At 45.3% G+C, this 23343-nt stretch overlaps 1 protein-coding gene across 7 annotated transcripts in view; it reads right to left on the bottom strand.

The window, feature by feature from the left end:
* Positions 1-21276, bottom strand: part of TNFRSF19 (TNF receptor superfamily member 19) — a 93593-nt gene extending 72317 nt beyond the window's left edge. For 2 of the 7 annotated variants that reach the window (XM_045456575.1, XM_045456774.1), the window contains exons 1-2: positions 11161-11442; positions 1034-1126 (exon numbers count right to left, since the gene is read on the bottom strand). In XM_045456575.1, the coding sequence (XP_045312531.1) occupies positions 1034-1102 (69 nt within the window). In that variant the 5' untranslated portion in view covers positions 1103-1126; positions 11161-11442. Of the gene's footprint in view, positions 1-1033; positions 1127-11160; positions 11444-11951; positions 12179-20707 lie in introns of those variants that run through there. The other 5 variants (XM_045456650.1, XM_045456764.1, XM_045456732.1 and 2 more) reach the window with 5 other exon arrangements.
* Between the last annotated feature and the right edge of the window lie 2067 nt (positions 21277-23343).

Here is a 23343-nt window from a genome sequence, read left to right as displayed (position 1 = left end):
CCTAATAATATCTTCCCGCCTCTCTTAACTCCCCTTGACTACCCATCTTAAGGAGTCTGATTTTATTTAAGAGAGGTACGAGACTCCATTCCGCCACAAAGAGACTGCAATGGCTTTGCGAAAGAAATTCCACGACCTGCCTCCTAGACCAGTCATTTGAACGTTTAACAGCCCCAACTGAAAGAAAAGAAATTTTCCTTGCCGTTCCTGAACCTCAGAATCCCATGTGACCCATTTCCCCTTACTTTGTCTTTCGAGAAGACTTCAGGTACTGTCTTCAGGGTAAATAAGTCTTTTCACATTTGCAGGTGATGATCCTAAGTCCAGATTTAATGAATTTCAATCCTTGTGAACATCTTATAGGTCTTTGCGTCAAGTTTTCAAACATTAAAACTCTCCAACTGTCTTTAGTCCTTTTTGGGACCAAGAAGGATATAAGTAACCGTATAAAAACAACAGCTCTTTTGAAAGTCAATTCTAGTGTCTTCACACACCATGGAAGTCACGAACTCCAATTAGAATCTGGTCTCGTCAGGGTCTACGGTGTATTGTAGAGGCATCTGCCTATAAACCCAAGGGAGCACCATTGTCATGGGGTTGTAAGTTACGCTGTGACTTTATTGCTTCATCTAAATGTAGTGAAATAATTTTAGGGGCGCCTGGGTAGCTCAGGCTGTTAAGTGTCCGACTCTTGGTTTCGGCTCAGGTCATGATCTCACGGTTCTGTGAATTCGAGCCCCTCCTGGGGTTCCTCCGTGCTGACAGTGCATGCTTGGGATTCTCTGTCCCCTCCCCGACCCACGCTGTCTCTGTCTCAAAATAAATAAATAAACTTAAAAGAAGAAAATAATTGTAACCGTCAGTACAAACGTCAAGACTCGGCAGCAATCTTTGCTTCTTAATTACACGCGATGTTGGTAAAACACAATTTGAAGGAAAAATTGACAAGATGGCACTGGAAAAACAAAACAGTTTCAATATGATTTATAGCGATTCTTCCCCACATTCTTATGAAAGTAAAGACTTGACTTACCAAATAGGCCAGGAAAACCACAACGGTGCGGAATGCCCTCTCTTGTCCCAGGCGCGCTTTGAAAGTCATGGCTCCCTTTTGTTGAAGAGTTTTCTAAAAGACAAGAAGATCTAGTTAACCGGAATAACACTGGTCACCGTGTTCTTGTATTTACCCTAGAATGTTTACCGTTAATAGATACACTAGGTAATACTATTTATGTTTTAAAGGAAATCGCTCTGTAAAAGATACACAGACAAACAATAGGTAAGCCTTTAACAATTTCGGTTGGGAGAATGAAAGCTTTGTCCTTCTGAAATTGGTCCAAAATTCCTTCTGGCTCCGAATTCCTGGGCTATCCATGACTTTATTTTCTTCTTTTTTTTAAAAAAAGATCTTATTTTTTGAAGTAGTCTTTACATCCAATGTGGGGTTCGCGTTTAAAACCCCAAGATCAAGAGCCGCGTGCTCTACTGACTGAGCCAACCGGGAGCCCCCACACATGCCTTTATTTTCTACCCAGGCCTCGACAGTGTCCAAACTACTCCACCCAGCAGAGAGGTATATTCAAACAGCGACTATATAAACCTCCATGGAGATGGGTTTGGTCAGTGCCAAGAGGGGAATAATAGTGGTAAAACAACAGTAAACACGTGCTAACCACTCTATGCCAGGTATTGTCTTCGGCGCATTAGCTCATTTACCTTCCGAAGTACTCCAGAAGGGAGATACCGTCATTATCCCTGCTTTAGAGACGGGGAAACTGAGGCTCAGAGAGGGCTGGATCACACTGTACTAGGCCACACTGCTAGTAAGAGGCAGGGCAGGGCGCACACCCAGGTGGGTTGGCTCCCGTGTGCCGGTGACACAGTCATGACGCTTGGATGGTGGGGCTTCGGCTCCACTAAGAAGCCGATACGGCCAGCGTCTGGCATGCGTGAGTTCCTCCTCCAACCAGTACAGTGAAGGTAATCTCCGGGCAGAAAAATAAGCAATTATTTTAAAACACCTAAAAATCATTCACAAGTGATGAAATTGGAGGCATCTGCCTTTCAACAAAAGGTAAACCAAACCTCTTCATCTTTGCAAGAAATGACCTAAAATGTAGCAACAAACAGGGTTGCCTTTCTTACAGGTCCACACAACGTCAAGAGAAGAGATTTATGTTTTTTTTAAAAAAAGGAGAAGTGAACATTCAGCTGGCAGCTCCATCCATCAGGTAGAGAAGCAAGGGTTCAGTTTCCCTTCCAAGTGGAATCTTCCAAAACTAACAGACACCCAGAGCAGACAATCAGGCCACTTAGAAAGAAATCAGAGCAGGGGCGCTTGGGCGGCTCACTCGGTGAAGCATCGACTTCGGCTCAGGTCATGATCTCACGGCTCATGGGTTCGAGCCCCGCGTCGGGCTCTGTGCTGACAGCTCGGAGCCTGGAGCTGCTTCCGATTCTGTGTCTCCCTCTCGCTCTACCCCTCCCATGCGTGCACTCTGTCTCTGTCTCTGTCTCTCTCAAAAATGAACATTAATTTAAAAAAAGAAAGAAACAAACAAACAAACCAGGGCAGAGAACCAGAACTGTGGGCCAAAGACCTCAAGAAAGACAGTGACGACAACAACAAAGGAAGTGGAGCGGGGCCGGGCGGGTGGCCGTGTCACTGCTGGCCAAGCAGCCAGCCAGGGGTGAGCCTGAACAAGCCGGGACAGCAACAACCCACAAGGTCACTCCAGTCGCCTGAGTAGGTCCAATTATCGGGGCAATAAGGAATCATTTACACGTTTGCTGAATGAATGACCCATTCTGAGCGAATTCCAAGTGTTGTGGGGTGTTTTTGTTTGTTTGTTCACTTTTGCTTCCCTAGCTTTTTGGTCACATCTTTCTTCCTCCTTGCATATCTCAGAATGACCCAGCAATTACCCAACCATGCGGCTTCCTGCTTGTGCAGACACGGGATTGGGATGAGATAAGCTCACATTCCCTAAAAAGTATGCTTCAGGTTATCCCTTTTTCGACATGGTCCTGATTTTTAAAAATGTGCTAGTTTTTAAAAGTAGTAGCATAAAATCCGTATGGATTTAGCTAATATGGAAAAGAGGGTATAAATACCCGCACATTTACACAAAACATGAGAAAAAAAGACATTGGCAGAGTCAGAGTACAGCACAATCAGGCAACTGGTCTGGACAGATCGCTATACTGGGATACCGTACCCACTGCTGGGGGCGGAACAAAAATACTTAGCATCTTCCCGCTGGGCGATCACTGCCATGCACACCAAGTGAGAAGTCACGGCAATATGATTCAGAAGATACACCTGTTTTATGTACAAAAATAAATGAGCCAGGGGCGCCCGGGTGGCTCGGTCGGTTGAGCGTCCGACTTCGGCTCAGGTCATGATCTCACGGTTTGTGACTTCGAGCCCCGCATCGGGCTCTGTGCTGACAGCTCAGAGCCTGGAGGCTGCTTAGGATTCTGTGTCTCCCTCTCTCTCTGCCCCTCCCCCACTCATGCTCTCTCTCTCTCTCTCTCTCTCTCTCTCTCTCATAAATAAACTTTAAAAAAGTTTAAAAAAATAAGAAAGGAGCCAGGATACCATCAACGGTTAGGTTCCTTCATATCGTGGCATCCTGGCTGAACGTTTTCCCCTCTGTTTCCTAAAACTTCTTTGTAGTGTAAGTATTTCATTGTTCATGAAGTAAATGAAAAAAATACATGTATAATGTTCTTCAGGCAAAGAGATAAACTGCAGAGTCCCGCTTGAAAAGTCTACAAATTAAAAGAAGTGACGAGATAAAAATCACATAAACACTATTAAGGAAAAAGCAAAATTAAATACAGAACTATGATTGGTGCCTCAGAAAGACAGATTTTTTTTTAAGGTAGAAACCGAATGGCACTATAGCCTATGTGCTGACTTGTGTTATTCCCCCAACACATATGCTAAACTGAATAGCTTGAGTGGGTTTACATTTGCAAATTATCCTTTAAACTCCTCAGCCTGGACCCAGGCCCTTACAGTCTCACCTGCTGGCCTGCCCGCCTGGTCACTGCTCTCATGCCCCTCTGGCTGGGCCACAGCCCAATAGCCACGTTCTTCCTGAACGCCCGTGGTCTTGCCCTGTTGCACAGACTGTAACTTTGGTCTTGAGAGACGTCCTCCGTCAATCCCTCCGAGAACCAGGTCAACTGTCACCCTCCTGAGATGCTGTCCACGAGCAAGCACAGTGAAGAGATCTGCTCCCTGTGGCCCTCGAGGCCTTTCTTGCCTCCATGCATTGTACCTATCGTACGGCCTAGCAGTTATGCTTATTTTCGCTCACCAGATTGTACGTTCCTTGAAAATAGGGAGCACGCATCATTACTCTCTGTATTTCCGCTGCCTAGAATACTGCCTGGCACACACAGGCACACAAATGTTTGCTGGATTCAATGCGTGGAGAAGCACAAAACGATGAATGTGTTGTGGAAAACAGGTGAGAGGTGGTTGCGCATATTCTGGGGTGAACGAGAATAAACATTCCGTCTCAGATATATCTTATTACTATGTCATAATATCTATGGGGTATTAAGTGCGTTGGACTAGAAGGCAGGACTGAAGGAGGATATTTCTCTCTAAAAATCCTAATTCACTTTAAAAAATGTGAGTAGTTTTTTTTTTTTTTTCCAGGTTTCCAGGAGCTAGAGATTGAAATGTGCTGTTGGAATATGTCACTTCTCTTTTCTGTGACTTCTCTCTTAGCTTGTTTTTTTTTTTATACCAAGGGGCTGGGAAATAATTTTGACCGGGTCGACTGTTCTGACAGCAGTTGGGATGATCCAAAATCCAGGTTCAAACAGTTTTCTGCACTTAAGCCCGACACGGGTAAAGACACCCTGGTCTTAGGGGAAACTGTCAAGGGAAAATGGCAACCAGAACGCGTGGGTTTTCAGTCCCGTTTCTTAGCGATGTCACTTTGAAACTACACAGCCGCAAAGACAGAACCTATCTCACAGGGGAGTTGTGGGGATTACCTGAGATGATGTTTATAAAGCGCTTAGCCCAGCACCTAAAACAGAACAGACGCTTAACGGATGACTGGGGCTGATGTCGTTACTACCGCAGCTGTTCCTGCCAAGGTCACTCATTAGCGTGTGAACTTGGACAAGTTACTTAATCTGAGTCTCAGTTTCCTCATCTCGACATGGGGCACAGTGACAACACCTCCTGAACTTCCTGTGAGTTTAACAGCACTTAAAAAGCACTTCCGGGGAAAGTGCATTGATACAAACTGTTTCTAGTAAGTGCTGCATCGGCGTTAGCGATGATTACTGTTGTCGATGACGTTATTATTGGAGGCCATATGATCCAATGCGTGTGACAGTTCTTGAAGACGGTAACCTGTTAGGCAGGCGACATTATTCAGATGGCCACAGTCCGGAGGCTGGTGATACTTTAGATCTCTAGACCCACAGGTCTGCAGAAAACATTCAAACACTAAGAATCAATTCAAAGTCTGCACTAAGCACTTATATGTTGAGGGTTGCGGTAAGGCTTTACGAAAAGTATAATTTTTTCCCTTACTCCCACACTGTAAAGTAGATATTTATTCCCACCCGATATGAGAGAAGACCAGGGGTCAAGGACACGTGATAGAAAGGTGAAAACCGAATCGAGTTCACGCCTGGTAACTCCAAAGCGAGGCTCACGGCCACCCTGCCAGGTCGACTCAGGGTTGGATCATCATACGCCGTGGCACCCAATGGTCATTTGGCACAGGAGTGCCTCAGCAAAACTGATCAACAAAAGCAAAACTATATAACCAAATAACACATGTAACGATGTACTCATTTATTCAGCACGCTTGGATTAAACAGTTATTAGGTGCTTGAAAGGAGGCAATATCAAGTTGGGGCAGGACAGTACAAAGGTGCACTTTGAGGAAGCTCATAGCTTAGCAGGGGCGGGGACATCTCCTAAGCACCCTTTAGTCTAGCCTGGCAAAGGGCTGTTTGGAAACAAACAACTTAGCTGGTAGGGTGCTGTAAGTGTGACTTTGCACTTCCCGGAATAAAGCGAAATACCTTGTGAAATGCTTCGGCGTTCATAAAAAGAAGGAAAACGTAACGAAATAACACGTGTTCAAAGAATGATATTTAAAGTAAAAACAAGGCAATAAAAAGGTATTTACTGAAACGGCTTTTAGCTTCTGAACACTCGGGGTCTGGCCCAGACAGAAAACGACTTCAGTGTTCTGCTTATTTGGAGATGACTTATCAGCCACGAGACGTACAAATTACCGGGATCATGGGCTTTCACAGTTTGCCGAAACAATCCAGACCAGATAGGGCCTACTAACCACCATTCTCGCAAAACGTGTGCAGAGAAACTGGCTATCGCTAAGCGATGAGGAACAGCCTCATGACGCCTGGTTTACCGTATTCGAGGAGTCTGGCCCTTCTGCCCCACCGGCTGCATCAACAACACCCGACAGAGCGGCAGCACTGGGAGACCCAGGCAAGCGGAACAAAGGCACAGGTGCCTCAGGGGCAGAGCTGGCAGACATTGTGCTCAGCGGCACGGAAAGGGGCTGCTTATCGACCCTGCTCATTCGAACGAAGGGTAACTCACACGATATGTCCTAGCCGGCCAGCCGCTAACGGGGGCAGATCCAAGGGGCGCGGCAACGCACACGCCCTCTGCTTCCTTGTCCAGATCACGGAAACCTACGTGGCTGTGTCCTCAGGCCAAGAAACCAGGCCCCCAGCAGCTGTTCACAGGAGCCCGCTAGAGAGGAGCAGTTATGGGCGCCATCTCCCATCGGCCGGGCAGACCACTGGATCCCAAACCATGGCAGCCGTCTCCACCTGCAGTTGGCTCAGTGACCGCCCCTCTTTTGTCTTGGGTCCTTCCTACGTGTATTGTGACTCTATCTGCCACGCCTGGCCCACAATCTGTCCAAGTTCTGGGCTCTCCCTGAATCTGGAATGACACCTCTCCTTCGTGCTTCCCAGGCACCGCCCCTGCACCCTGGGTTCCTCTCCACCCCGCAGCATAATTACGCGGTTAGTCCACTCTCTTTGCAGCCCGATGCTACTGCATCTGGCCAGCAGCATTATTTTCTACAGTCACGGTGGTTCTTATTTTGTTTTTTTAATGTTTATTTATTTTTTGAGAGAGAGAGAGAGACAGAGTGTGAGCAGGGGAGGGGCAGAGAGAGAGACACACACACACACACAGAATCCCAAGCAGGCTCCAGGCTCCGAGCTGTCAGCACAGAGCCCAACGTGGGGCTCGAACCCACCAGCTGTAAGATCATGACCCAAGCCAAAGTCAGACCCTTAACTGACTGAGCCATCCAGGCGCCCCTAATTTTTTAAAATATGTTTCCAATATCAAAAATAAAGAATTCTCTTGAAAAACTAGAAAATCTGGCAACCATGAGTCCCACATCAAGGCAGCACGAGCTAGAGCTGAGCTATCAGGTTGTCCCTTACACAAAAGAACATATACGTCCTAGCGCCCCAGTCTCCACCACTCCCTAATGCACACTGAGAACCCTCCCTTCACTTCAGCACCAACCAACCCATTTGAGTTTACCACCAATTATGGTTTGAGGACTTAATGGCAAGATTAACTGATTTCGCTGTAGAACTCTAACCCAAAATATGTGCCCAGTACACACTGAATGAATGGAGAAATTCACTAATTAGCTATAACATTTTAGCTCTTATGATTGTTACAAGGACTAAAACAATATGTGTTGAAAATATGTGCAGCTGTAACTTGAGATTGAAATATAAATTGCTTTGGTAGAACACGATTCAGTTCAGGACCCCACTTCTTGAATATCGTGCTATCATATTAACAAAGATCACTAACGAAGAATCTGGTATTTATTTTTCTAATTTTAACAATCCATTAACTCTCTCTGAGAATGACCTTTATTTTTTGTCTTACAAATGACCAGAATGCACGCATTTCAGAGTAATTCGAATAACCCGGATATTTTTTCCAGAATAAATTAATTTTAGTTTTTTATCCTTTTACGGTTATTTGATTTATTATCCAACATACAGTGCCCGCAAAAGGTAACAGTTTTCATCTCATAAAACTGTATTACCATTATGTAATAAGGCTACATTCAACTCATACGTTTTTCCAATATGCAATAAACTGAAATATTTTTTTAAAAAATCAACATTAAAGTAAACTGGCAGCCTTACAATTTATAAAAATCAGCTTTGAAATAAAGCCAGTGCTATGCATACGGCCTTTTTAATGGTGGACCATAGTCACAAATGGCTTAGAAATAAGGTCAGTCCCAGATGCTGAGAGAATAAAAACTAGTTAGCAATGTAGGGTACGGCTATTTCCAAGCAGGACAGTGACCCCGGCCTCTGGCCTCCTCCCACCTTAGCCCTCCATTTCCTTACGTTCTGAAAATCATTCTTCCTACATCATACAGTGGGCAGCCTCTTTGTACCCTAGGGAGCCTCACAAAGACATGCGGTAATAAGGATATACATATTGTTGTTGGCTGGGAAATGAGAAAGATTTCCCTTTTTCAGATCATGAAATAGTTTCTACTAAAAACTCCACAAGCTTTACAACGTTCTGTTGCCAAACACAATACCTTCAATTCCCCCAAAGTTCAAAAACATTAGGGGCCACTCACTGTCAAGGCTTCTATAATAATTTTTTTTTTTTTTTTTTTTTTTAAAGAACTTAACCCAGGACAGGGTTTTTGAAGATGAATTCTTTTGGTTTCTCTGAGTTGTGGACTCTCTCATCTTTGCCTTAGGAAAATCACGGTCAGGGTTCTTGAGAAATGTGGCATACTGTAACTAGGGCACCTCCCCCCACCTCACTGCAATTCATAAATGTTTTTCCATCTCAAAATGCAAATAGAACAACGGTAGCATGAAGGAGTGTGGGGGCCTCAAAGGCCGACACGGCGTATCTTCAGAGAACTGCGCATAGCCATTTCTAAAACACAGCTGTTTCAATTTTTATTTTAGAAGTCTGGATCAGTTCCAAAACTTCTCTTTGAAACATTCGAAGGGTTCTTTTCCAGGATAAGTGGTGTCTGTTCTTTTAGATCTCCTCGTGTTAAACCTATCCGAGCCCACTGAAGAGGGGCTCCGTAATATTTAATCTCCAGATACACAAGTTCCTTTGTTTTATCTAATTGCTGATGGGTGCCTGTTCTCTTTGTAAAGCCCAGGTTTTAAAACTTCAGTTTGAAAGGCACATATTCTGTGATGTGTGGACTGAAAGATAGCCCGATACTGTTTAAACATCTTACTTTTAAGTGTAAACATTTTAGGTGGATGAAATACAATGAATGAACTCACTGCTCCACGTAAATCACGAAAAGAAACTGTGTTCACACTGCTTTACTGTTGTTTCTTCAGTTAGAAAGTTACTCTAAAAAGGCTATGAACGTTTCATAATAATCAGCTGCCATGAGACAAATGTACTTCACTGTTGAACCGCTCCTGGCTCTTATCACATAAGCAGCTGTCTATTTATTTGGAGTGTACATTTATTCAAGGTGGGTATTCTTATTCAACCTGTCATCAACAGAGATAGGGGATGTTGGCCTTTCCCCGAATTTTCAATGCTTGACTTTACATATTGACTCGGCAGATTTGAAAGGACTTGCTTTCTTCATATGTTCACGGTGCCTGCAGCTTTTTTGTGTTTTAGTCATTTCTGAATGATGGAAGGGATCACAGGGGATTGGGCTAAGCTTGGAGATTTAAATACACGAGAAAGGAGAATCAAATTCTCTTCCTGGGTGTTAGCTGAATATTTCACTCACGTTTCGAAAATTCCCAACATGCCCTCGATTCACGTATTAAGAGCTGTAACCAGTAAATTAAATTAACATATCAAGGACAACATGTGACCCTCACATGTCTCCATTTTTCCGTTCATATGTTGTGTGCAGGTAGGTACAAATGAAATCCAGTGATTACCTGAAGTAAAGACATTTCATTTACTTTTCTTTTCTTTTAAAAAGCTTATATCAGGAGTGTTCCTTACTCAATTTTCCGGATCGGAAAGGTACTTTAAGACTGCAATTTCAAGTGCATAAATGTCTTCACATGTCCTTAACTTCAAATTCAAGATGCAGCCTAGTCAAAAGACACTCTCGTCAAGGATGGTAACTTCCATCAATGTCCCAGAAAATACTAACACAATATCTCAAAGTCAGCACTTACTGTGGAAAAAAATTCTCAAGTCAATAAAGTCATGTGGCCTTGGTAATAGGGTAGATGTTATGGCATTTCGTAGATCAAAAAAAAAAACAGAACTTACAGAGCTATGCATTGATGTCAAGGTATTATTTTCGCAATGAAATGCATTTCTAGGTTTTGTATTATTTTCAGGACAACTCGATAAATACCACCCAAGATAAATTCTTTTTAAGCACCCACATCTCTGTGAATGATGATTAACGCCGAACTCGTTCTTCTTCCACAGTGGGACTCCATTCTCACCCCCTTCAAGTTGCCAATCTTTAACTTAGAGACTAAGCAGCGCTTTGCAATAAAATATTTGTAGGGGCGCCTGGGTGGCGCAGTCGGTTAAGCGTCCGACTTCAGCTCAGGTCACGATCTCGCGGTCCGTGAGTTCGAGCCCCGCGTCGGGCTCTGGGCTGATGGCTCAGAGCCTGGAGCCTGTTTCCGATTCTGTGTCTCCCTCTCTCTCTGCCCCTCCCCCGTTCATGCTCTGTCTCTCTCTGTCCCAAAAATAAACAAAAAACGTTGAAAAAAAATAAATAAAATATTTGTAAACTACACGAAAGCAGCACTGGCGAAAATGCCCGAGGTGAAACTGCACAACAGAAAACATACTGAGCAAATCCTGAACTAATGCAACATGATCCTCCCTTTTGCAGAGCGGCACCGGATCATGAAATAACAGCATATTAAAATCTTCCGTTTGCATAAGTCATGTTTAACAATAACTGTTTCCTGTTTATGTGAAGAGACTGTCTTCTAGTAAAGGAAAACCGTCAATGGAGTAGAAAACTACACCTGCATAAATATTTTGAGTTATTTCAGCTAAAGAAATACGGCACGAGGCTTATGGTCGTGTTTGCAGATCGAGTCCTTTGATGAAAATGCAAAAAAAAAAAAAAAAAAAAAAAAAAAAAGACTCACACGGATTCCTCACATGTCCGATGAACAGTTTGCTACCATCAAAACGGACCACTGAACGCCGAGCCTCCCAAACCTCATCTTCGAGAGCTGATCAGTAAATTTCTCTGGGACGCACCCCAGACGAGGGCCGCGAGCATTGACCGTCCTCCCTCATCTACGACCTGCTCTGCCCATCACCGTCCTGACAGATGGCCCGAGGTCTGCGAGATTCCGCTTCCACGGAATTTGTTTACGGAGGACTCGCAAGGGCCGTGAGTGTCCTCCGCCCCGCCCCACGGCGCCGAGCAGCGCCGCGTCCACGCAGGGGCGCCGCGTCCACGCAGGGGCGCCGCGCGGCTGCGAGGTGCCCGGGGCACACGCTGCAGCGCCACCTTGCCGGGCCCGGCTTCAGCCTCCCGCAGGTTCATCTACACGCGCGCACACGTCTGCCTCACAAGCCGTTTCCCATTTCCAAGATCCCTGGATGTTAAGACCCCGTCCCGCCGCTCCCACCGCCGGCGGAGACCCGGAGGCGTTCGCTTTCCCGCGTCCCCCTCGCGGCCGCGACCAAAGCTCCAGCATCTGCAGAGCGTCCTCCCTCCTCCCCTGGCTGTCACCCCGCCCGGGGGTCACCTTCGCCCGGCTCGGTCCGCCCGCCCCCCTCCGCTGCGCGGGAGCAGCCCTCGCCGGCGACCCTCGCCTCAGGCAGCCGCCTCCTCCCCGGCTGCCGAGCCTCGGGGACCCACCCGGGGCGGGGGCGGGGGCGAGGGCGAGGGACCTCCGCGCGGCCCCCGGCGGAGCCGGGCACCTACCTTCCCAGTGACCCGGGAGGCTTCGCCGGCCGCCGCTCCCCGTCGCGCCCTGCCGGTCCAGGCGGGCTTGCAGCCAAAGGGGCGCGCGGAAAGGGCCGGGTGCAGGGTACCGGGCGCGCAGGCGGGTCTGGGGGGGGGGGGGTCCTCTTCGCGCGCGAGCCGGACGCTTCCCTGCGCCGCGGGCTGCGCGCTCTCCGGTAGCCCGGCAACAGCAGCCGCCTCCCGGGCCCCGCCCACCCAGGGCCGGCCCCGCCCACCCAGGGCCGGCCCCGCCCACCCAGGGCCGGCCCCGCCCACCCAGGGCCCCTCCCGTCCCCTCGCCCCGCCTCCGGCCCTGGGCCGCTCCAGCTGTGCTCAACCCCGGCTCCCCTCCCACTGCCGAGCCGAGGTCAGAGGCGCAGAAGGCTTGACCCCTGAGGCTGCGGGAGCTGGCGAATGCGTCCCGCAGGCTAACTGGGGCCGGGGGTGGGGGAGGTGGGGGAAGAGCGGGGCCCTGAGACCGGCAAAAGCTTGGCTGTGTGAGGGGAACTGCCTTTGGCGAAGGCAGAGAGCCGCCGTTTGTACTCTGGACGTATTTTCTCAGGACCTTTGTGCCTTTCCCTTGCCTGGTCGCATTCTACCCAGCACCTGCTTCTGCGTAGCAGGAAAGACCCCTCCCCCTCAGAAAACGATGTGGCACGTTTGCTCTGGTCGATCAAAATCATGATGACCTGGCTCGTCAATAATCGTCTCATTCATTCATTGATACATTTTTCCAGCAGATACTCACCCAAGGCGCCCCCTCCCCCACCTTGGCCAGAAACCTCTAAGGATCAGTTAACAAGGTGAATCCTTGTACATACGCTTGGGTCCCCCTCCTCCACGCCAGCACTAGCCCTATCCGACCGTTAAGGTCCCTCCATAACCTGGAAGCCGCTGGCCATGTGGGGGAGCACAGAGTGCTGGCTCCACGCCTTAACAAAGTATTTTGTGGAAGGTGTTGAAACTTATGCACTTGAGTTTATGCACTTATCAAACGGAGCTAACGGTGCCCAGTTTGCAAATTTGTTGGAAGGAGTAAAAGAATCAGGTACCTAGAAAGTACTTTTTCGGCAGTAGAATGCCATAGAAATGTAAGCAGCTATTGTTTCATCTGTCCAGCGGGTAAATAAAAGGGGAAATTTCCTTCAAACACAAGATACGTTCATGACTTTGGTGAAAAGAGGCATCCACCGCTTGTCTGTTGGTTTTGTTTTCCTGACACAACGACACCACTCTTTGGATGGAACCATAGCCTGTGTTTCTTTACGATACCTTAAAGCCCATAGTAGCCCCTCGATAAATGTTTGTTGATGAATAAATGAATGAGTTGTTGTAGTTAATTTCTGATAGTACATCTTGAGACTTTGAGCACACCATAGTGCTAGGCCAGGTGCTTGTGAAAAGTACATTCAAAAGCATTCCCAAGGGTCACACCTCAAGATGACCTACTTCTAATCTAACCCAGTCTGAACACAGACCCCAACATCGACTTTGCAAATAACTTACAAATGATATGCACCATCTTATTTGAACCTCACGGCAAGACTTCCATCCTTAGATGGAGAGGTGGTTTCACACCATCCACAGTGAGTTCAATTTGCTCTTTGATGAAAGAGGGGGGTGGGGTTCGGCTTTGCAGCGACTTTATCAATCCATTCCTTCCTTCCAGCACAAACCACTCCCTGTGAGAGGAGTTCTGATAAGTGCATCTTCCTAAACGTCCCCGGGCTCGGGCAGCCCTAGCCTAGCATTATGTGCTGCTGCTCAGGGAAGTTTCATGCAGAGGAGTCTGCCGCATTTATCGGGAGATAGGAAGAGAGCCTCGCAGCCCATCTGTGCCGTCGCCTGGCACAACTACACGACTGCACTCCTGTGCGTCTTATACCGAAGTCGCCTGTTTGATTGCGCTCCTTTCCCTACCTGGGCTTCAATCATCGGAGGGCACGTGTTACTTCCTTAACGTCCCCGGGTCTGGCACCTAGAGCACTCAGCGTCTTGGTGAGGCTGAATTGTTGCCTCTTCCTTTGTGAGATCTCACACAGTCACCCTTTCTTCCTCTAAAAAGAGGAAGGGAAAACCCTTTGTCCCAGTAACTCCACCAAGGTACAGGCCCTCCCCACCTTGCCCCGGGATATTGCCGCAGTCAACCTTTCTCTCCGCTGGTCTGTCCAGCGGTCTGCTTCCTCCCGCCTTTCATCACTGGCAGTGTCTAATTAAAAGGTTTACGAGAGGCTCCTCATTGTTAAGACCGGCTTTCCGGCTCCTTAAATTAGCATTCAAAGATTGCCGTGCTTGGGGCTCTGCCCACATTTTCAGCCTTATCTTTCTCTCCTCTAGACCACACACTTTCTGTTCTGGCCAAACTGGTCGGCTCGCCTTGCCTCAAATGTGCCCCGAACTTCCCCTTCTCTTCCACTTAATACTCACCGATTCCCCTTTACTGCTCTGACTCCTCACTTACTTACACCTGACTTCTATCTCAGAACCAGCTGGAAAGCCACAGCTCTCACGAGTCTATCCAAGGTTCGTGGGCTTCCTACAATGATAGCACTTGCATCCAAGTGGGACTTAACTTAGCTTTCTGCCTTAAGGAGTTAAAAATGCTTACAGAGAAGGGGTGTATTTTGTTCAAACTTGTATCTCTGATAATATCAAACATCCAAGCAAATGTTCAATAAATGTTTTCTCAGTGGAATTTAATCTGCCAACTTGAGAACTACCTCTGTGACTTCAGCTAAAAGCTCTTTTGTTCTCTGGCCTCCTTTTGTACTTGGAGACAGTAAGACATTATTTAGCCCATTAGTTCTTGCGTCATTTCATGTGTGTATGATTGATCTGCCCGGTTAGCCTATTAGTTCACTATAGAGAGAGACATTATTTTTGACATGCATCGGCCTTGGCATCAGATTATCTGGTCTTGGATGCCAACTTGCCATCCACTATTGCATATCCTGGGAAAAGGAACTTAGCCTCCTTAAATTTCCTTTTTTTTTTTCTCATCTGTAAAATTTGTCTCATCGGTGGTTGCTCAATAAAACAAGGCATTTAAAGCACTCAGCTCCATGCCTGGCACAGAGTAAATGCTCACTAAATGGCAGCCATTATTACGATGGCAGGATATCTATTGTAGGGCATCCAAAGCCTAGCAGCAGTAAATAAATGATAATTGAAATGATATTTGACAGTGGGGGCAAAGAGCACTGGAATTCTGCACTCTGGCTATTGCACGCACCTTATCCTTAAAGAAGAGGCTGGTTAAGTTCAGTAAATACTGCCCACTTTACCACACTCATTCAGATGCTGGAAGACAAGAGGCTATCCCCCCCCCCCCCACTTAAACTAGTGAAGTAACAAACTTTAAAAAAAAAATTAGTTGTAGTGACCAGCCAGCTCACTAAAAGCAAAGTTCAAGGAAAATTGTTTGACTTCCTAGTAATTTCTAGTGTAGATCACTAGTCCTTGGGAAAAGGCAACAGAATGCAGGCCACATGAAGGTACTGAATTTTGTCTGTCAGTGGAATTTAATTTACGGTGCCTGGCACAGAGTAGGTGCTCATTAACATTTGTTGAGTGAGTTAACAAGTGGGAGTGACGATCTCAAAGATGAATAAAGTTTGTCAAACATAGTTAAGAAAATGAGGGAAAAAATAACCAAGATGCAGCTACTTAAGTAATTCGCAACACCCATTGCCGCCAATCCCGGATGATCAGTGCTGGGTTGGGGCCAGACATGCCGTGACTTGCCCAAGGTCACACACCAAGTTCATAATAAAGCTGGAGTCAGAACCCAGGCCCCCTGAGTCTTAACATAACGTTCACCATACCACTACATGAGCCAATATACGTGCAAAGGCCAACGAGGTTATTTAGAGCAAAGCGGTTATGAGTGAATAGCAGCTGCAGTGATCTTTGTGAATTTATGGCATCCCCCATTGGCTAGACTTGTCATGTGTTTAATGAGAAAAGGAATGGCCCTGGACCCTCCTCCTCTCTTTCCTGATAAATATGGCAGACTCCTCCGCATGTGGCTGAATGAAAGACCGGGCTTGCTGGGAACAGCCCAAGAATGGGGACATTTAGCAGGATGCAGAAAGCTGTACTTATCAGCACGCCTCTCGCAGAGGGTGGTTTATGCTGGAAGGAATGGTTTGATAAAGTTGCTGGAAAGCCCCACCTGCCCATCTCAGCTCTCCCTCCCTCTTTTCATCAAAGAGCAAACTGAACTCACCCTGGATGCTGTGAAACCACCTGTCAGTCTAAGGATGGGAGACTTGGTAACTTCTCAGTGGTGATTCCAGCCAGTGGGTGGGTTTGAGGAACAATTCAGGGGCCGACGCTGAATGGCGAGTGACAGTAGAGGGGAAATTAAGCACCGCCACCAGGGAGCCTCCCCTGCCCTCCTTTTCAGGGCCAGTTTTCTAAATTGGGCTGACAAAATGATAAAGCATCATCCTCTCAAGGGGGCACCAAATTATTAATTTTTCCAGGGCGACTTGGACTGTCTCTGCCATCACAGAGAAGAGAGTCTGACCAAGCCGGTGGCAGATGTCTGAGTTCTGTCTAGTGAAGCAGAGGAAGAATGGTTTATGTCTTGAGATCCTTTATAGCTATAGATTCTAGGCTAACTGATGGAAAGCTCTATCAAAAATTTCTAATAGCTCTTATAAAATATATCAAAAGAGGGGCGTCTGGGTGGCTCAGTCGGTTGAGCGTCCGACTTCGGCTCAGGTCATGATCTCACGGTCTGTGAGTTCAAGCCTTGCGTCGGGCTCTGTGCTGACAGCTCGGAGCCTGGAGCCTGCTTCAGATTCTGTGTCTCCCTCTCTCTCTTCCCCTCCCCTGCTCATGCTCTCTCTCTGTCTCAAAAATAAATAAAAACATTTAAAAATAAAATAAAATATATCAAAAGAAAGTAAACTACAGAACCTGTTTTTTGGGCAAAATCAAGTTGGCTCTATAGAATTCTTGTGATGGAAACAATTAACGGTCTAGCCCTAGAACAAAAGAACCCAGGGTCTGAAATCAGATACACTCAAGTGCTGCCACCTAATTAGCCTTGTGATCTCGCACATGTTGTCTATGAGTCTCTCTGAGACTCACTTTGCTCATCTGTACCATGAAGGAGACAATTATAAATTTAAATGAGAGAGTGTTTGAAAAAACACTGTGAGAATGCCTGGCACACAAGTCCTCAATACGTATCAGTGAATTAATTAATAATTAGTGAATTAAGAAATATTAGTGACTGTTATGGAATAATAATCTGTAAAGCTTTATATGAAAACTTTAGGAGGATGAGAAGACTTGGGGATGGCTATTTGGCCTTAAGAGCAGTATCTACGTTCAAGCTTTATAGTCAATCAATAAGTTGAATTTATTCGCAAGAAATGTTTTTTTCTCAAGGGAAAAAAGGAACCGAAAGAGTTAAAGAAAACTTGTTCAAGGATTCTTAATGTAATCAAATGTGGCATGGAACACAGATCAGGTACAAGCCATACGAAATTTGCAAAGTAAAATCTCACAAAAATCCCACTGGGAATCTCCCTCAACAAATAACGACATTTCATTCACTATTAAACTTTTCAGGGACAGCTTCTCGGAAAATATGAATTCCTGGAAAACACGTAAAGATTTATTTTATGATGACCCACTTGTATATGCACACATACACAGGCAGACTCACACAAATATATAGAATTGCACATTGCACCAAGACTTCGACTTTTGGTAAAAATTATTTTAGGGGCACCTGCGGGGCTTAGGAGGTTACATGTCTGACTCTTGATTTCGCTCAGGTCGTGATCTCATGGTGGTGAGATTCAGCCCTGCGTCAGGCTCTTTGCTGAGCATGGAGATTCCCTCTCTTAAGATTCTCTCTCTCCCTGTCCCTCTGCCCCTCCCCTGCCTGCGTGTGCGCGCTCTCTCTCTCTCTCTCTCAAAAAAAAAAAAAAAAAAAAAAAATCATCTTAAACATTATGGTCCAGCATGTGTTCAGACTGCTTAGAAATACAGAAGCAGGGGCGCCTGGGTGGCTCAGTCGGTTAAGCATCCGACTTCGGCTCAGGTCATGATCTTGCGGTCCGTGAGTTCGAGCCCCGCGTCAGGCTCTGTGCTGACAGCTCAGAGCCTGGAGCCTGTTTCCGATTCTGTGTCTCCCTCTCTGATCCTCCCCTGTTCATGCTCTGTCTCTCCCTGTCTCAAAAATAAATAAAAAAAAAAAAGTTAAAAAAAAAAGAAATACGGAAGCAAAAGGAACAGGTAGAACATAACCAGACTAATCCAGCTAACTGACATCTATTGAGGAAACAAAAATATATACTCCGTTAGGAAGTGGCTATCTTACTCTTTATCTTTCAGACCAACATTGTTCTCTGTTCAGCTACATAGTGCATTGAATTTGTTGTGCAGTTGTTAGAAAATAGACGATGCGTGGTGAAATAGAACACTGGATTAGGACTTGAAAAACCAGCCATGCGGCCTTGGTTAGGAGAGTCAAGTTAACTTTTCTCTAATCTCAGTCTGCTCATCTGCAAAATGGCTATAAAAATTCCACCGGCTTATTTCGCAACGAGATCGTCAACTCCCTCATTTAACACTGGAGAAAAGCAAGTAGTGAAGTGACTCTCTTAAGGTCACATAGCGAATCAGGACTAGAAAAGTCTTTTGAAGACTTGGTCCTTCTACAGTAACAACGCTGCCATTGAAGCAATAGATAGGAGAGTGCTTTGAAAAAAATGCAATACAAGGGTGTCCTTCGTGGAAGTATTATGGATCAGGGCTACTTAAGTCCCGATTGAGATCATCATGTGGCAATTAATTAAGAAATGCCTTTCGACGCCATACCTGTAGCTCAGCAATAGCCATCTTCCTTTTAAAATCAAATACAATCTGTTTCATTTCTCAACCAGGACCCAAGAAGTAAACAATTAACTGAATTAATTCAGAAACTGAAGTGGATTTTCAAGGACTTGACTTGCCCAAGCTAGTTTTCTACAAAGCCGAAATTCATCAGATAATTGCTGATTCTCCCTTTTGTTTAGTGCTGAGGAGTGTTTGTATCTGTTAAAATGAACCCGGTAGCAGAATAAGCAATCATTTAAGAAATTTTATAAATCCCAAACGTAAACCAAATGATCAAGTTCCTCGGCGTGTTATTTCTTCAGGCATCTTCTCCACTGGTTACTTTAAAAGCTTAATTTTCTTCATTGGAATGTGAACATGAATACTGCTTTTGTGATTTAAAGAGGATTTTTTTTCAGCAAACAATTGAAAGAATCGACCTAAACTGATACCCCAGGATATTTTGAACTGGCTTTGTTACACTGTCAGTAGAACAAAAATTTAAATGCCTCTCCTGGCGTCGTGACTAAAAAACAGCAGTTAAATCTCTTAGATTAAATTCTTACCGACACATCTCTAAAATATAGTCAGCTTAGTATGGTTTTAAATAATATCCTCTTAACAGTTATCACAGTTTTAAAATTAAACAAACAGTGCTAATTACCCTCCTTCTAATATCTGGAGGAAAGTTTAGAAAGTAATTAAATTAATTGGCTCTGAAAAATTAATTACATATGAAATGAGGCTCATTAGACCTTTCCTGTTTCATCAGAATTTCAAACTAAAGGATAACTAATCTTATCACTTATAATTTCTTTGTGGTTCAGCTAGCATAAAATATGCCATTGTGATGATAATTATTTTACCCAAATAAAGACTAGAACAGTGAAGTGAACTAATGTGAACACAGACTCTTTTGCACTGTATTAGAATCTTGCCTCTCTATGTAAAGAGTTCTCTGTATGTGTGCGAGTTGTGCGTGTGTGTGTGTGTGTGTGTGTGATCAGTGAACTGACAAAAAACAACAGTTAACTTTCAAATTTGGCACCCACTGCAAGATATGTTTTGGGTTTGCCAAGTGGAGTATAAACCAAAGTGAGAATTTGACTAAAACCTGTGTGGAGCATGGCAACTGTTGATTACTCAGATAGTTTTCATAAACAGTTGGCAACTTTTAACTGGCAACAGCTGTCACTATAAATTTAAAGTAAATGTTAATTTAGGAATACCAACGGCGGGAACGTTTCTGTAAACAAGGCTTGTGCTATTTCCAAAGGTTACAGAAAATCACTAGAGAATTTTCTAGACAAAACTTGGCACAGCTTTACCCTCTCTGGTTTAAAAGCCCTTCAGTTTTACACCTAAAAGGCTTTCATCGTACTTGAATGCCTTTTCAGTGATTCCCTTGAGGATGCAAACTGCATAAGGAAATGTAGTTGATGGGTTTACGTCTTGGAGGTGAGAGAATAAATAAACTAAGGAACACTATTGCCAAAGATGCACTATACTCTTTTATGTAAGAAAATAAGGAAAGCCTTGGGGCGTCTAGGAAAGTTCTTCGGCCTGTTTACTAAATAAAGTAACCTGTAAACACTCAAGGCAATTACAGCTTACAGATCTCAGGCTCCGAAGGCGGGTTGTATGCTAAAGTTAGCGCTCTGTTTTCTCCTGTTTGAACAACTCATTTCCAAGTGCAGTTTGCATGACCCATTGCCAACCCTTCTGTATCACCTCTAAAAACGGCATGGAGAATTATAGTTACTCTGATACACCCAGGAAACACAATGTGGTGTTCAAGCAGAGAAATGCCCGCTTTTAATTGACTGAAGCCGTCGTTTCCTTAGAGCACACAGGAAAAGTGAAGTGAAAGCTACGACAAAACATAAAATTTGTACCTGCAAACGTGCTGAACTCTTTCCAGGACTCACCCTTTCGGCAACTCAGTTTCTCCGCGGCAGCATTTCTGTGCCAAGTGCTGCTACCTTCCCAAAAATGTATGTCAGCACAAGCCCGGACGAAACTTCAAATCCAGGAAAATAAAATTAACCATGCAGATCAAAGGCAGACGAGCAGGGAGATGAAATGCCGTAATCTGATCAGCGATCAGTTGCAGAACATCAAAGGCAGGGCTAAGTTTATATATATGCATGGATATCAAGAAAGTTCCCTTTCCGCAGGTAGTTGCCCTCCCCTCCTCGTCCACAAATTCTTTTGTTTAACACGGATCACGTTGTTTTCCTCTCTCTCTCTCTCTCTTTTTTTTCCCCCTTCCCCTTTGCAACCAGGCGATACCCGTGGCTCTCCCAAGCTTGAGCTGAGTGGCTGGATCCGTAGCCTTTTTGGTTCCCAAGCCGTGTTGTGGATTGTGTGTTGGAGGCTTTGCCTAGTGCCAGCGGGTTCTGCTTGATCCCTTTCATCTCGCTGAACTGCAGATCCCATGACATCATTCAGCGCCGTGGGACTGGTAGGAGAGCTATAATTCAGCCTGTGGGGGAGCACAGCTCCGGAGAAGCCAGAGTCTGCCTGATTTCCAATCACGTTAGGCTAGTGTGCCTCACGCAGCAGTTTCTGTTATCTGTTTCCCAGTTGGAAAGGACAGCGATTGCGGGAGTGTGATAAGATCCCTGATCCATCTGGGTTCCAAAGGACTGCATTTAATTGCCTCTTCGTTGATAAGAATCACAATTTTTTCACAAAGCCTGGGTGTCAGATATTCAGAGTAGTTAAATAGCACTCTAAGACCGTTCCAGACAACACCCAGGGGCTCTGCTGCAAGGAGAGGGGAACATTTTAAAAATGTCGTCTTTGTCTGAAGCGTGACCCATCTTTAAGGATGTAAAGCAAACTGTCTTTTCCTGGAAACTTAAATTAGTAGAGGTTGAACACCAGGGAAACAGTGGTGTTTCAATTAAAGTAATTACTCCGCGGATAACCAGCAATTAATCACTGGCTAAATATGTACCACCCTCTCCCTTAAGCCTGAGGGCAGAGACTTACTCTTGGTCTTTATCGGGGATTCTGAAAACTATATTTTAAAACAACATGTAGTTCTTAGTTTTTATTTTATTTTATTTTTTTAACGTTTATTTATTTTTGAGACAGGGAGAGACAGAGCATGAACGGGGGAGGGTCAGAGAGAGAGGGAGACACAGAATCTGAAACAGGCTCCAGGCTCTGAGCGGTCAGCACAGAGCCTGACGCGGGGCTCGAACTCACGGACCGCGAGATCATGACCTGAGCCGAAGTCGGACGCTTAACCGACTGAGCCCCCCAGGCGCCCCTGTAGTTCTTAGGTGTAATTCAGTAACACCTGTTGAGCATTTTTTAAATTCACAAAAGAAAAGGACTCGGTAGAGGAAAGCCGTTGCCCCGTGCTAACTCCAAAGCTATCCGTGCCTTCGGGATTGTTTCTCCTAAATGCATAGTTTGCACTTGTAACTCACAAAAAATCACCACGTTGGTCTCATTCTCCGTAATTTAAAATGAGACCTGTTGCCCATTATTTAGAGTTCTCTTAACGATCGGTTCTTGACAATGGCCGATTCGATACAACAAGATGATTTTATTTTTAGTGTTCATCAAAACAGAAGATCATCAGAAATTTTGTCTTCATCACAATCCGGGGTACAGGGCATCTCTGAATTCCAGACCACTCTTTCATGGAATGAAGGCAAATGTTCTATTTTCTAAGGGAAATTTGCCAACTTTTAGAAGGTCAGGTGAAAACATTTTTGCAAACCTGGGAACACAGTAGAATCTAATCATTCTTTATGTAACTTCTCTCCCTAATTTGTTTCGTCTAATTTTTCCTGAAAGTGTACTTTATAGTGGGTTCTGTGAATCTTGAACGAATTTTAATAGCAAAACATTGGCTTGAACAGCTACTGAGCTCAGTATAAATGACATTTAAATAGTCACGTTTCTTTTTCAACACTTCCTTTACAACTTTTCTACCGCACACATCATCGCTCAAAGAGGCCCAGAGCTCCAATGGTGTTTGAACTGCAGGTGTCATTCTTTACGACTTCTTAAAAGCAGGGCAGGAAAAAAATCCTGGGATCCCTGGACTCCACGTAACATTTCTGGCGACGCTAAGGCGAATTCAATGAAAACATTTCAAAAGACAAAATAGTTCCGAGCGGGCATGTGCCCATTTCTTCTTGGAGGCCACCCACCCCTGCAACCAGCGTGAAACCCCTATCCCATCCCCCTGCACCCCGGAATAGGGCCTCCCTAGAAGCTGACGCAGGGAGTCAGAACACCTGGTGCTCTGCACGGTTCGTTGCAGCGGCGAGCAATCCTAGGGTCTTGCCCGAGTTCAACACCGGCAGAAATAGGTGAGGGACTGAACGAGGACTCTTACGGTTTCACCGGGAGCTTCCAGGAGGCGTTTGAAAGCAGGGACTCACACGAAAACCAGGCAAATGATCCTCGATGTACACAAATCTCATCGAGGGAGATTTGCTGTGCAAAACACGCCTAGCAATGCAGTAACGTCTTCGATGGGAGGGTTAATTCCCTGAGTCACTGA

Source organism: Leopardus geoffroyi, chromosome A1, assembly GCF_018350155.1.
Source record: "Leopardus geoffroyi isolate Oge1 chromosome A1, O.geoffroyi_Oge1_pat1.0, whole genome shotgun sequence".
Taxonomy (NCBI): Eukaryota; Metazoa; Chordata; class Mammalia; order Carnivora; family Felidae; genus Leopardus; species Leopardus geoffroyi.
This window is presented reverse-complemented; position numbering and strand designations above follow the sequence as displayed.